Here is a 14,239-nt window from a genome sequence, read left to right as displayed (position 1 = left end):
AAATCTTAAAGCGACTACATTTTTCTATAAAAATTAGTCTCTAAAATAAAGAAAGAAAATCCTAATTAATTACTAGCTTTTTTATTATTTTAAGAAAACATGGCATGCTAATTGCTAGATTAATACAAATATTGATGAAAAAGGAATTTTAATCAAAATTTCGAAATTATAAATAAAATAAAAATTCGACAACTAATATCCAAAAGAATCAAATACAACTCAGAATTTTTTAAAAAAAATTATTGAGATTAATTATTCACAACCATTTGAAACTAGATTTAACCATAATTACTAAAGCTTATTAGAAAGTTTATTAGACTTAAATGTTCTTCTAATCTTGCTTGAACTCAAATCATGCCTTAATGCCTAATTTACGAAATTTAATTTAAATTCATGCCTTAGCTAAATTTAACTATTTATTCATGATTAACCTACTGTTGATAATCTTGAAACCTTCATAACTAGTGAATTAACCCGTTTTGCCAAACCGATTCATTAAAGACTAACTTATGTTATTTTCTTATTCCAATTATTATTCAGTAATACATGAAATAGCTTAAATACAATCAACAAAAGGAACAAAGAAAAACGAAATTAAAACTTCAAAATTTCATTCTTCATATGTATTCATGCTTCCACATTATTAGCTTGCAATAGCTAGTATTACAGTCGTGTACCTGGTATTGGAAACAAAAGAAGATGAAGACGAGAATCAGCAACAGTAATAACAATACAACACAGCAACAACAGTCCAGCAACAACAACCCAGGAACAGAGTTTGCAAACCGGTGGGGTAGTAATCCCAAAACAAAAGCTTCAAGCTTTGATGAAACAACAACAATTAATGCTGATTTCAAACAATGAAAGAAAACAGAAGATTTTTTTTAGTTTTTTTTTATTTGAAAGTTTTAATATTTTTCGGAATTTTTCTTTCTCTTAAATATTCAGCTCTTTTTTTTTTCTCTCTTATTCTCTCTGTCCGTTCTTTCCCTTATTCTCCTCTTTTTCTTGTGTGCCCTCTGTATTTTTTTTTTAAAAAAATCTGATCAAGTTCTTTTATTTATATCCCATCCCAAAACCCTTTAATCAATTAATAAATCAACCACTTTCTCCTACCAAACTCATTATCTTCTCACTCATCCCCCACTACAATAAACAAATATATCAACTCCAACCCATCACATCTTGTACCCCATGCTTATCATAAACAATTACCATATTACTCTCCACTACATTATGTCTTGTCCCCCATTATATTAAACAATTATATCACCTACACCCCATTACCTTTTGTCCCCCATGCTTAACATAAAGAATTACAAAATGTACAATTCCTAAACTACCCCTCCGACCTTATTGCAATTACCATTTTACCCCTGAATGTACTGCAATTCACCAAACTACCCCCATCAGCTATAACCAATCAATCAATCAAACTCAAACAAAATATAGCAAATATGACCAATTTCTACACAAATTCGAACAACAAATTCAAACTAAATGATGAACAACAAAGAACAACTAAAATTTTGATTGAACAATATTTTTAGCAACAAACAAACCTACTTTCAGATTCAACAAAAACAACAACAAACAAGTATATTTAGATTTCTAAATTCAATAATAATTTGAACTTAAAATCAAATCTAACAACATTACAACCAACAATTCCTATATTAAACTTAAACAAGATTATGAGACAAACTCAAGAAATAATCATAAATGATAAACAATAAACAAAAAAATCAAACTTATACTAATTTCGGATTCAAGAACAATCAAACAAAGTATGGACATAAATGAAAAAATTCAACAACAATAACAAGCAAGTTTTATTCAAATTCGAATTAAACTTGTATTAAGCTTAAACAAAACAAATAAACTTATCCAAATCACTAAACTTCAAATAATCAATTTAACTTCAACTTAAATCAAACAAACATCATAACAAAAATGAACGATTCACACTAAAATAAACACTCGAGATTAAATTACTTGATGAAGAACTAACAAACTTCAAACATAATAAACACGAATCTGTCACCTTCATGAATTTATCAACAAATCCAAACAAATCGGGGGTGCAACAAGGCTGTCATTTCTATGTAAAGCATTTACAAATTAACAACAGGCATTAAGAATGGAGAAACGGAACCTTTCGTTGAACGACCAACTCGAGTTGACGTACAAAAGACTCGACGGACCAAAGCTTGAACAAATGACGACACTGGTCATTCATGGCTGTGTCGACGTAGTGGATACAGTAGAAGCTCGATGTTGAGGCGACGTAATGGCAGCATGGATGCCTGTGTCGATGAGGCAGAAGCTGGACGAGGCAGCCATGTCCATGCTGAGTCGATGAGGCAGAAGCTGGAGCAGCTGGACGACGCAGCAGGGGCGATGGCATCCGTTTGGTCGCCGCTGGTTCTCGCGACTGTGACCGGAGCTCGCGACTATGGTCGCGCTTGCTGGGGTTCGACGACGACAATGATGGAGGCTGGGAGCTGCTGGGTGCATCGCGAAGAAAATGAAGCTGGAGGGGGTCGTTCATGGCTGCCTAGATGGGGACGATGATGGGATGAAGTAGATGTCGGGGGAAGCTGTGCGCGTGTGAGTGTGTTGCAGCTATGGCTATGTGGTGAAGGGGTGAAGGGGTGGTTGTCGAGCAGCAGCAGCGTTTGGGTGGCTGCAGCTGCTGGTCGGAGCAGAAGAAGAAGCAGCAATGTAGCGGGGGGAAGAAGGGCAGCCATGGGAGGTGGGGTTTGGAAGGTTTGGAGAAGAAGAAGGTAAGAGAGGGGGGGCGGATAGTTTTTCGGTTTTTTAGGGTTTTTCTTTTTTTTTTGTTTGTTTTTCTTTTGTGTTTTGAAAAAAAAATGATAGGGGGGGTGTTGGGGTTTTTGGGTTATGGGCCGGGTCAACCCGGTTTGAAATGGACCGGGTCGTGGGGAGGGTTGGACAATTTTTTGGGTTTGTGGTTTGAAATTGAAGAAGAGGCCCAATTCCGATTTTCTTTATATTTTCGCTCTCTTTTCTTCTTTTATTTTTCTAAAACTAATTATAAAAATACTTAAATTATTATTAAGAACTAAATTAAGTTATAAAAGCGCAAATTAACTCCCAATAATAATTAACGCACAATTAAGTAATAATTAAGCATAAAATTATATATTTGGACATTAAATGCTAAAAATGCAAAAGATGCCTATTTTTGTAATTTTTTAATTTTTGTAAAACAACCTTAATTACTAACAATTGTAGAATTAAATCCTACATGTAAAATGCGATATATTTTTGTATTTTTATTAATTTAACAAATAAACATGCGCAGACAAATACAATAATTATTCAAAAAAGAAAAAAATCACAAAATTGCACACCAAGGAAAATCATTTTATTTTTGAATTTTTTGGGAGTAATTCTTTCATAGGGCAAAAATCACGTGCTTACACTTACTATCTAAGATAGCTCTTTAATTTCAATCATATAATTCTCCTAAATTGTGTTTAATCCAATAACGAAAATATTCTCCTTATTAAATGCATTATTATTACCATTGGGGTTGATAACCAAGTGTTCTACAAGAACCAAATCATCTTTTATTGGACGTTCTTCTTCGTTTCCGACACGAAGCAAGAAGTCACTGAATGTTGAATCTGTTCTTACTTTTATATTTCTTGTCATTTGAGTATTTTTCATTTGAGGTCATAAGTATAATTAAGGCAAGCTAGCTTTTACGGTTTCTGATTTCGTCAATTTTTCGTACTTGACAGAAATCACCTCCTTAAAATCTTTTTTTAACTTGAAAAATAATTTTACTCATATGAAGATTTTAAAAAATAATCTAATTGGATTCTCTTGCTAAAAATTAATTAATTTTTTTGATTATTTGGTTTAACATAAACTATAATTATTTTCTATTGATTTACATTCTTAATAATAGTTCATCTCATATTTGAATATTTAACCGTAATTATAATTTTATCCACCATAAATTTATTTTTAAAGAGTAAAAAGATCAATTTGACATTCCACTTTTAGATCTTTATGTTTGCAAATCATTAGTAGTATTGGCTCTTACCAATCTTTTTTTTTCTCATACATTTATATTCTTAAAAATTTTCTTAGTTGTTCTTTAATAACTGGATATATTTTTCTACATTACACGAAAAATTAATAATAATAAAAATATTATTTGAGTAGAGAGCAGTTCAGATATAATATAATAATATATTATTGCAGGGATTTTTTTCTCAATTTCAACGCTCTATGCAATCCTTTTAGCATTTTTTTTTTTGGTATTGAATATTATAGAGTGGTAATGTATTACCACCACTATGGAGGATTCTTATGAAATTTTATTTTTATTAAACTTTCCTGCATATTTTTAATAAGAATCCAATAGATAAGATTGTATTAATTTTAAAATCTTAAATATTAAAAAAATTAACATAGAAGTTATTGTAGTTCTAAAAAATAAGTTATTACAACTATGTCATTTCCGTGTGAGTTCTTCTGTTTAATATTTTAGGGTTATTTTGGTCTATTCAATATTATATTTGTGATTTTATAATAATATAGGCTCTCTTGTTTTTCTAAATGGATTTAGACAATATAATACGTTTTCAAATTAAATTAGCAATAGAAATTTTTTAAGAAGTATATCATAAAAGTAATAGGATTACATGTCTAAAAATATATCCATATCCCGAAAGTAATTATACTAATAGAAAATCTAACATGTTCCTAAATTTATTATATTTACATGCTAACATGTAGTATTATATATCTATGCCCGAACATAATTACACTAATGGAATTTCTAAAGGTAATCATGTAGGATTCCTAACGTGTAGTATTATGTCCTAAAACTAATAGGATTACAAGGCTAATGTCTAGAATTCTGGTTATGTCCTTTTATTATGAGTTATTATACTTTAGATGATTGTTGTATTATTACAACAACAACAACAACAACGACCCAGTATAATCCAACAAGTGGGGTCTGGGGAGGGTAATATGTACGCAGACCTTACCCCTACCCCGAGGGGCAGAGAGGCTGTTTCCAGGAGACCCTCGACTCAAGAAAGCAACAAGAGACGATATATTAGTACCACCAATAGACTCATAATAAAATAACAGGAATATAAGAGATACGAAATACGGAATACGAAATACGAAATAGATGGATGGTATAGTAAAAACCAACAGATAAAGTTCTACATCAGTAAACGACCAATAGCATCCTCAGACTAACTCCTAACTGGCTAGGCTCACTTTATTGTGCTGTTGAAATATTCAGAACTTTTTCTTAACCTACAACCTTAATGCTCGACCTTCATAATTCTTTGTCAAGGGCCATGTCCTCAGTAATCCTAAGTCGCGCCATGTCCTGTCTGATCACCTCTCCCCAATACTTCTTAGGTCGCCCTCTACCTCTCCTCGTGCCCACCACAACCAGTTGCTCACACCTCCTCACCAGTGCATCAGGCTCCTCCCCTGAATGTGCCCGAACCATCTGAGTCTTGCTTCCCGCATATAATAATAATTTGTATTATTATATATATAAATTTATCTTATTAATTAAATTTTATTGTTCATTCATATAAATAAATATTTAAATCATCATGTGTCATTATAAAAGTTGGAACCCCAAAATTTAAAATTAAATTATTGAAATAACAAAAATTATTGAAATAACCTTCTAAATAATTGCAATGTACCTTATTTAATTATTTAATAATATTAAAATAAAAGAAAGTGACTTTTGGACATTTACGAAACGTCCTTTTAAGGAGATTCTTGAACTTTTCATAAGAGTGTGCTGACATTGCGTAGTGTAAATTTGATTCTTTTATATATGAATTTTAGTAGTAACATACATTGGTTTTTTTTAAATAAAAAGAATAAAATCTAATTCATAAAGGTAATCATTGTAGGATTCCTAACGTATAGTATTATGTCCTAACACTAATAAGATTACAAGGCTAATATTTAGAATTCCGATTATGTCCTTTTATTGTAAGTTATTATGCTTAATATTAAAAGGTTATTTTTGTAATCCAACATTTTATTCATGTTTTTATAATAATATAGATATATAGAATATAAAAATATTAATTATTTTTTAACTCTTTTCCTACTCGAATAATATTTTTATCTTTATTAATTATTTATAATATTAAAATATACATTCACTAATTTAAAAAATATTTAATTAAATGTAAACATCTCACTTCTATTGAATAGTAAGAAGCGTCCCTTAGAATTCTAAGTGCCCCGTAATAAGAATAATGTCAAACATTTCATTGATTTTGTCGTAAGAAAAAGAAACGTAATACTCCTATTTCTCTAAAATAATAGTTTTCGGATGTCAAAACTATTAGGATTTTACAATTTATACGCAATTCAAATAAGGAATGATTCAATAACCAAAATTTTAGTTGATTTCAATTTCATAAAATTTAGAAAAATAACTAAATTACGATTTTGTCTAACATAAAGTCTATTTTTAAAGGGTAAAAAAGGCGAACAACATTTCGCTAAAGGCTTTCGTACTTTTAATATAGTATAGATATAGATAGATATAGATATGGGCCTTAAAATGCTTGAATAGTACAGTTTCCATTTTGGGCTGAAGCCAATAAACAAGTGGAAACTACGCCAGATAGCCACTTTTAATCATGTTGTTTAAAATATGTTCATAATTTATAACGTATTTAAAGATTAGCCAATTCGCTCAAACTTCTGGATATGATATTCTGAAGTTTAAGCCTCAAAGTTCAAACTTCAGGATATCGTGTACTAAAGTTCGAAAATTATGTCCAGAAATTTAAATCTAATGTCTTGAATCTTAAATTAGCGGTTCAAAAATTCAGGACTAAGTGTCCTGGATTTTAAATTGACAACTCAAAAATTTAGGACACTAACTCCTTAATTTCAAATTGACAGTTCAAAAATTTAAGATACTTAGTCCTGAAGTTTAGGTGAATTACTAATCTTTAAATATATTGTAAATTACGAATATAATTAAATAACGGACTTAAACGTGGCTACTGGTCCGCTTCGTCCAGCAAACAACACTCCCCCTTAATTTTACTATTATCTTCAATTTCATTTATTAAGTCTATTGTAAAAATATCCAATTCTAATAAGTATTATAAGTCACCAATTTTTATAATTAAAAATATTGAATAAATGTTTAAAAAGGTGTAGCAAAAGAAGGATAGAGTTTTCAATAGTAGTGTGATGTCAAATAAAATAGATAGAATACTATTTTAATTTTGTATAGTTTTTAAAACTTTTTCATACATTTCAATTGTCGTTATAAGTCAAATACTTATAAGAGTTAGCAAAGTTGACGAAGGATGGATGACAATTAGGGGTGGACATGAAATCCGAAAAATCGAATTCTAAACCGAACCAAATTAATTTGGTATTTCAGTTTCGATTTTTTTGATATTTCGGTCTAATTCGGTACTGGATTTTCGGTATTTCGGTTCGGTTCTCGATATTATAATTTTACAATTTCAGTAAACCGAAATACCGAAAATTTGGTGAACCTATATAACATACATGACTATATCTATTATCTAAGCCCAATTACCTATATAATATATAAGACTATATCTAAGCCCATAGCCCCATACGGCCATACCATCCCACCCACTCCCAGCTCCCCCAAGCCCCAAGCCCATTACTCTTCCTCTCTAATTTCTTCTCTTCTCTTAGACCATCTGAATCAATAGGATATCATCTGAATCGAGAATCGACTGCGAGTCTAAGAGTTACGACTGACGACCAGTCGACAGTCGAGCTTAGGATATCATCTGAATCAAATTAGGGCATTAGGGCTTAGGATATCATCTGAATCGAGAATCGACAGTCGAGCTCGAGTCTCATCTCATCTTCACCCTTTAACTTCACTACTTTTGTAAGTTTTGTAAGTCTCATCTCATCTCATCCCAGTACTCTCTGAGGAACTGTTATTATACAAGCAAATGAATTAAACAGCATGAACGTGATACAGATGATATTTGCCTACTAAAGGGAAAAGCTCGGAACAACAGTTCATTCAATCAGCAGTACAACCAAAAGAAAACGAAACATACCTTTGAAATTGAAATTGAATCGAGCTCGGAACACTGGAACAGAACAGCAGCGTCTTCGACACTTCGTTTTCCCGGAATTTGTGTGGAGTGAGGAATCGAATCGAGCTGGAAATCGCCGCCTATAACCCTAAATTAGTTTGATGCAGAAAATCAGAAATTAAAAAAATTATGCGTCTCAACTCTGAACTCAAAAAGTTCAAAACTTAAAAATATAAAAACTCAGAAGAAACCTCAGAGAGTACTGGGATGAGATGAGACTTACAAAACTTACAAAAGTAGTGAAGTTAACCGGTGAAGATGAGATGAGACTCGAGCTCGACTGTCGACTGGTCGTAAGTCGTAACTCGTAGACTCGCAGTCGATTCTTGATTCAGATGATATCCTAAGCCCTATTGCCCTAATTTGATTCAGATGGTCTAAAAGAAGAGAAGAGAAGAGATTAGAGAGGAAGAGTAATGGGCTTGGATAATTGGGCTTGGGGGAGCTGGGAGTGGGTGGGACGGTATGGCCGTATGGGGCTATGGGCTTAGATATAGTCATATATATTATATAGGTAATTGGGCTTAGATAAAAGATATAGTCATATATATTATATAGGTTCACCAAATTTTCGGTATTTTGGTTTACCGAAATTGTAAAATTATAATACTGAGAACCGAACCGAAATACCGAAAATCCAGTACTGAATTAGATCGAAATACCGAAAAAACCGAAACCGAAATACCAAATTAATTTGGTTCGGTTCGGAATTCGGTTTTTCGGATTTTATGCCCACCCCTAAGGTAAAGGAGGTGCTTGACAGCTAACAAAGACGTGTTGCTTAACAACTATTTTGTTCATTTTTCTCGTTTTCAAACACATTAATTCCATTTCTCTCTTCTTCTTTTTTCTTGTTTATTAAAATTGCAATTGTTGGGCTTAAAAGTTTTAGCATTTAGTGGAATATTTTCGGTAAAAATTATGTGGGTAGCCACTTTTTAAAGTGGTATTTACTTTTTATTCAGCATTTGCAATGCTTAGCAATAGTAGCCACTAATCTATTAAAATTAATATGAAAAGACCGTGTTACCCTTTCTCCTATCTCTTTCATGTTAGGAAGAAGAACTATGCCGCCGTCTGTGAGAAGTTTATTGTTTTCAGAAGAAAAGCAATACAAAAAACAAAACTTGCATTTTCTTTTTCCAGAAAAGTGAACCCCACATCAAAATATTCAGTCAGAACTACAAACATATTTGTAAACTACTATTCTCCACATCAATATACGTTCACGAAAAAACAAAACGAAATTAAACAGAAACAAAAAAGGAAAACCTTTTGTAGTCCATTTCAGCTAGTGAAGGAATTGGAGATAACCGCCATAGACATAACCAACACCCCTGAACATAGAATTACAAGTTCAAAAGTTAAGGACACTTGGTCCTGAACTTAGACTAACAAGCTCAAAAGTTAAAGACAATAGGCCCTGAACTTACCGTTACAAGTTCAAAAGTTAAGGACAATAGGTCCTAAAGTCCTGAACTTAGACTAACAAGCTCAAAAGTTAAGGATAATAGGTCATGAACTTAGACTTACAAGTTCAAAAGTTAAGGACAAGTAGTCCTTAACTTAGAGTTACAAGCACAAAACTTAAGGAAAAGTGGTCCTGAACTTCGAGTTCAAAGTTCAAAAGTTAAGGACATGTAGTCCTGAACTTAGAGTTGCACATTCAAAAGTTAAGGACATGTAGTCCTGAAATCCTGAACTTAGAGTTGTAAGTTCAAAAATTAAGGACATTTGGTCCTGAACTTTATGAGCAAAAGAGTGTTTTCGTCCGGGCAGGTAAAGTTTATTGAAGCAGTGACTAAAGGCTAAAGACATTTTAAACAATGACTTAAAAGTAATTACATACTCCCTCTGTTCCAGTTTATGTGAACCTATTTCCTTTTTGGTCCGTTCCAAAAAGAATGAACCCTTTCTAAATTTGGTAACAATTTAGCTTAAAGTTACAACTTTACCCTTAATGAGAAGCTTTTATAACCACACAAATACTCTGGGCCCCATTTGAACTTGTTTAGGACCACAAATTCCAAAAGTCTTCATTTTTTACTTAAACTCCGTGCCCAATCAAACAGGTTCACATAAATTGAAACGGAGGGAATATGTTATTAGTGGCTAACCAACCGTGCACTTCCCCATGGCCGGCTCAAAAGTGGCTATCCCACCCAATTTTCCCTGTCCTGTGGTGTATGGGCTCAATTTAGAAGTGAGCGGTGGCCCATTGACAGCTCGTTTTCCTCTAATTCATAATCCAGTAATCCACCATAACAGATAAGTTCTGAGCACTCACTCGCACCCCGCACATCTCTTACTCTTTCTCTATGCCTTCAACTAGGTATTTAATCCTTCTTTCTGTTTCGAATGTTTTTTTTTCGCCTTTGTGTTTTTGCGGAAGTAGGGCTATTTTTGAAGCATAAATGAGTGCATTTGTTATTATTCAATTTTATGGTCTTCGCCTTTACAACTATTTGTCGACTTCCACAATGTAATAATCTTGTAACATTGGAATTTAGGGGGTTTAAATATGATAGTTGTGAAAGTAATGTTGTTGAGTCTGCCATTTTGAAGCATTTATGGGGTCAAATTTAAGTTTATTCTAAATTTTGAATAACAAAAGTTTAGATTTTAAAAAATTCAATTAGTTTCGATTCAATTGCTTCTTATTAGTTTTATGCATCCTAATGTAATGTAATATCCAAACCATTCAGTTATTTCAAGCTCAACATTTGAAATACACTCACCTGACAGAATAAATTGAGTGTTTCTGGCCTTATTTTGTTATTGAAGTTTTTCTGGCTTGAGGGCCTTGGACAACTTCACCTTTTTCCCCCTTTCTTTTTGGTTACTAAGTAGAGTAGGGGCTATTTGAATGTACAATTTGAATGGGTACAATTGATAGGAAGGTGTATAGGTCGAGAATTAGGGTAGAAGGTTAGTACGTAATCGAGAGTGTTTCTTCCCCATACCAGTAGTATTAGTAGTTAGTCTTCTATTCTATTATTGTTATATCTTTATTACTACATCTTTTGCTTTGTTTTCTTATTATATTGATGCTGTTACTGTTTGTTGGTAGTGCTTTCTTTTTATCTTTCCTTGAGCTGGGGCTCTATCGGAAACATCCTCTTTACCCTCAAGGTAGGGGTAAGGTCTGCGTACACGCTACCCTCCTCCCACTTGTAGGATTATACTGGGTTTATTGTTGTTGTTGTTGTTTTCCCCCTTTCTTTTTGGTTACTAAATAGTGTAGGGGCTATTTGAATGTAAAATCAATTTGAATGGGTACTAAATAACTGTAGTTTATAGTATTTGAAACCACGAGGAGCATTACTAATGGTTTGTGTTGGCCATAAATTCATATAGTTGTACTGCAGGGTTATGGAGACAGGAAAGTATTTCTTTCCATGCATAAAGACAAACTTCTATTGTATTGGGGATTTGCCATATTATTTACTAATTACTGATGGTAGAATACTTCCAGCGTCTGCATCTGATATTCAATCAGTTGTATATGCATTTGCTTTGTTTAGGCTACGTTTGCTTCTAATACTTCTCCATAGAGTTTGTGGATTTTTTGTCTGCTTGGTCTTTAACCCCCATTCCCTGTGGTTCTGTCCGATTTTCTTTTATGTAGAACATCTCCAAGGGCTTGAATATGATCCTAAATGGGTGCTCCTTAAGCCTCTCCAAGTCCTATGGATCTGCATCATCAAGCAGTTCACTGCTGCTGTCTTCTAAGGTTGTAACCTCATGTGTTAGACGTTCACCAGCACCTCATCGGTGCTATCCGACATCCTGCTCCAAAGGTGTGTATGACATCTTTGTGCTGATCCTTTTGCCTGTCATTATTTCAGTATGTATTTATGATTTATAATAAATGTGTTATTGAAATGGTGGTTGCTGTTGCATCATATGCAATAACTGCAACAAAAAATAGAATGATATTTCGTCTCTTAATGAGGGGGCGAAGTCCTCAGCAGGCTATAGCTCTTTAGCTTGAGAAAGCTGATTTTTTCCAAAGAATAAATCTGATTTTTATGTTGGTTCTGTGTAGCTCGTTTTGTTTCTATTTAATGAAGGGTTCAATCATTGGGATCTCCGCTCATTAAGTGCATTTGTTTTTTTTTTCCTTTTACAACCACTTCTTTTTTCTTAATTGGTATGATTCATTGACTTTCGATTAAAGATTCCTGTGAAGATGACATTTTATCGCTACTCTATTCATTACCACCGCATGATCATTAAAGACATAGTTCAATTAAAGATCCCAGTGGCATTTTTCACTGCTCTATCAAACTACCACCGTAGGACCACCACAATCACGAACTTCCACCACATATCCATGACCGCCAACCACCACTAGTGAGTAGTGACAACCTTCACCGCTAGCCACCATGTCAACCACTACTACCACCAACTACCTCTATCACCAGACACTACCACCACCAACTACCACCACTTCATAAGTTCTTAAAATGCATGTAAGGAAGTTAGGAAGTGGATTTAGCTATGGAGATATGTCGTTATATTCTTAAAGGTGTATTCTTGTTTTTTCCGTCTTTAAGGAGAAATATGTAGTTGTTTTTTCCTCAAAGACTTCAAACTAAAAACTGAAATGGCTTGATTCCTTCTTGATGGTGTTGTTTATTAGAGATATGTATCCTTCCATTCACTTTTTCTACTGTTCTCATACACTTCAAACAGACCAATGTGCGAAGCTGGAATACTGTAAAAAAATTAGAGGACAAAAGTTGTATGGTAAGTCAAATGTAATTCTTTTAGCATTCCGATTATAAGAAGCATGATAGAGAGAACAAAGCGGTTGACAGATGCTTAAGTATTATATCTCAGCTCTACAACCTCATAGTATAATTGATTTTCGCTAGCTCTAGTAGTTGAAAGAATTTAAAGCTAGTTACACTTTTAAAGTTGAGTTGTCGGTGCAGGATTCAGCTTCCTTGATCTTTCTTCTGCATCATCACCTCTTTTCAGTGGTGAATATGGTGGCCTTTCGCACGCTGTACCCCAGTTACCAAGGCGAAGCCAATTTTCCCTTGCCCCTAGAGCGTCAAAAGATGTCCCATATAGTTACAGATTCCCTGCGATGACCACAAAGCCAAAGTGGTGGTGGAGAACCTTAGCATGCCTCCCTTATTTGATGCCTCTTCACGAGACTTGGATGTATGCTGAGACGGCATATCATCTCCACCCCTTTTTGGAAGATCTTGAGTTTCTGACATACCCTTTCCTGGGAGCAATTGGAAGATTACCAAGCTGGTTTCTAATGGCATACTTCTTTGTTGCTTATCTTGGTGTAGTGAGGAGAAAGGAATGGCCTCATTTCTTTAGATTCCATGTGGTGATGGGGATGCTTCTTGAGATTGCCCTGCAGGTTATCGGGACTATAAGCCGTTGGATGCCACTTGCTGTGTACTGGGGCAAAGTTGGCATGCATTTTTGGACTGCCGTCGCATTTGCCTATCTGTTCACTGTTTTAGAGTGCATAAGATGCGCCCTCGCAGGGATGTATGCAGACATTCCATTTGTCTGTGATGCAGCTTATATTCAAATACCTTATGATTAATGGCTGCCAACATATGTTTCTTATGCCTTTTAGATAGAACATTGAGGCTGGATGGAACTGCAAATGATCAGTCTGTTTTGGATTGTAAAACTTAAATCTTTTATATAATGGACCTGTAAAACTAAACTTATGCGAGTGTTGTTCTTTCCTCTTCCATTTTCTCATTGCTGTCAAATTGGTTTTTTGTTTGTTTTCTTAATCTCAATTGCATTTATTCCGAGCATTCTAAATCCCTTTTACTCTTTCTTTCTCTTATCTTTGCCTGCTTTCCGCTCTCTCTTCACTTGTTCACTATCGAAGAAGCTTGTAATCAAACAAGATCTCATAGAAAAGCAGCTTAAATCCTTTATAAATTGACTCAAGTAGTTCTTTCATTAGTACAATAGAACTCTAGCCAATAATATAATCCTTAAAGTAAATATGCAACTCGCCAACTATTGTCAACATTAAAATCTCATTTGGCTTTAACAAAACTAGTAGTCGTACCCGCGCGATGTGCGGTCAATATTAAAAA

The 14,239-nt window shown here is 33.7% G+C and overlaps 1 protein-coding gene across 2 annotated transcripts; it reads left to right on the top strand.

Moving 5' to 3' along the window:
• Window positions 1-10,321: 10,321 nt before the first annotated feature.
• LOC107783083 (protein TIC 20-I, chloroplastic) lies at window positions 10,322-13,881 on the top strand. Of its 2 annotated transcripts, XM_075241045.1 has the most exons (4): window positions 10,322-10,479; window positions 11,776-11,947; window positions 12,846-12,899; window positions 13,088-13,881. In XM_075241045.1, exons 2-4 carry the CDS (start codon window positions 11,797-11,799, stop codon window positions 13,723-13,725), a joined length of 843 nt encoding a protein of 280 aa, XP_075097146.1. In that variant the 5' UTR covers window positions 10,322-10,479; window positions 11,776-11,796; the 3' UTR covers window positions 13,726-13,881. The 2 variants fall into 2 exon arrangements, with proteins under 2 accessions (XP_075097146.1, XP_016459538.2); XM_016604052.2 differs by lacking the exon at window positions 12,846-12,899.
• The last annotated feature ends 358 nt before the right edge of the window (window positions 13,882-14,239 follow it).

The sequence above is a fragment of the Nicotiana tabacum genome, chromosome 20 (genome assembly GCF_000715075.1).
Source record: "Nicotiana tabacum cultivar K326 chromosome 20, ASM71507v2, whole genome shotgun sequence".
NCBI lineage: Eukaryota > Viridiplantae > Streptophyta > Magnoliopsida > Solanales > Solanaceae > Nicotiana > Nicotiana tabacum.
This window is presented reverse-complemented; position numbering and strand designations above follow the sequence as displayed.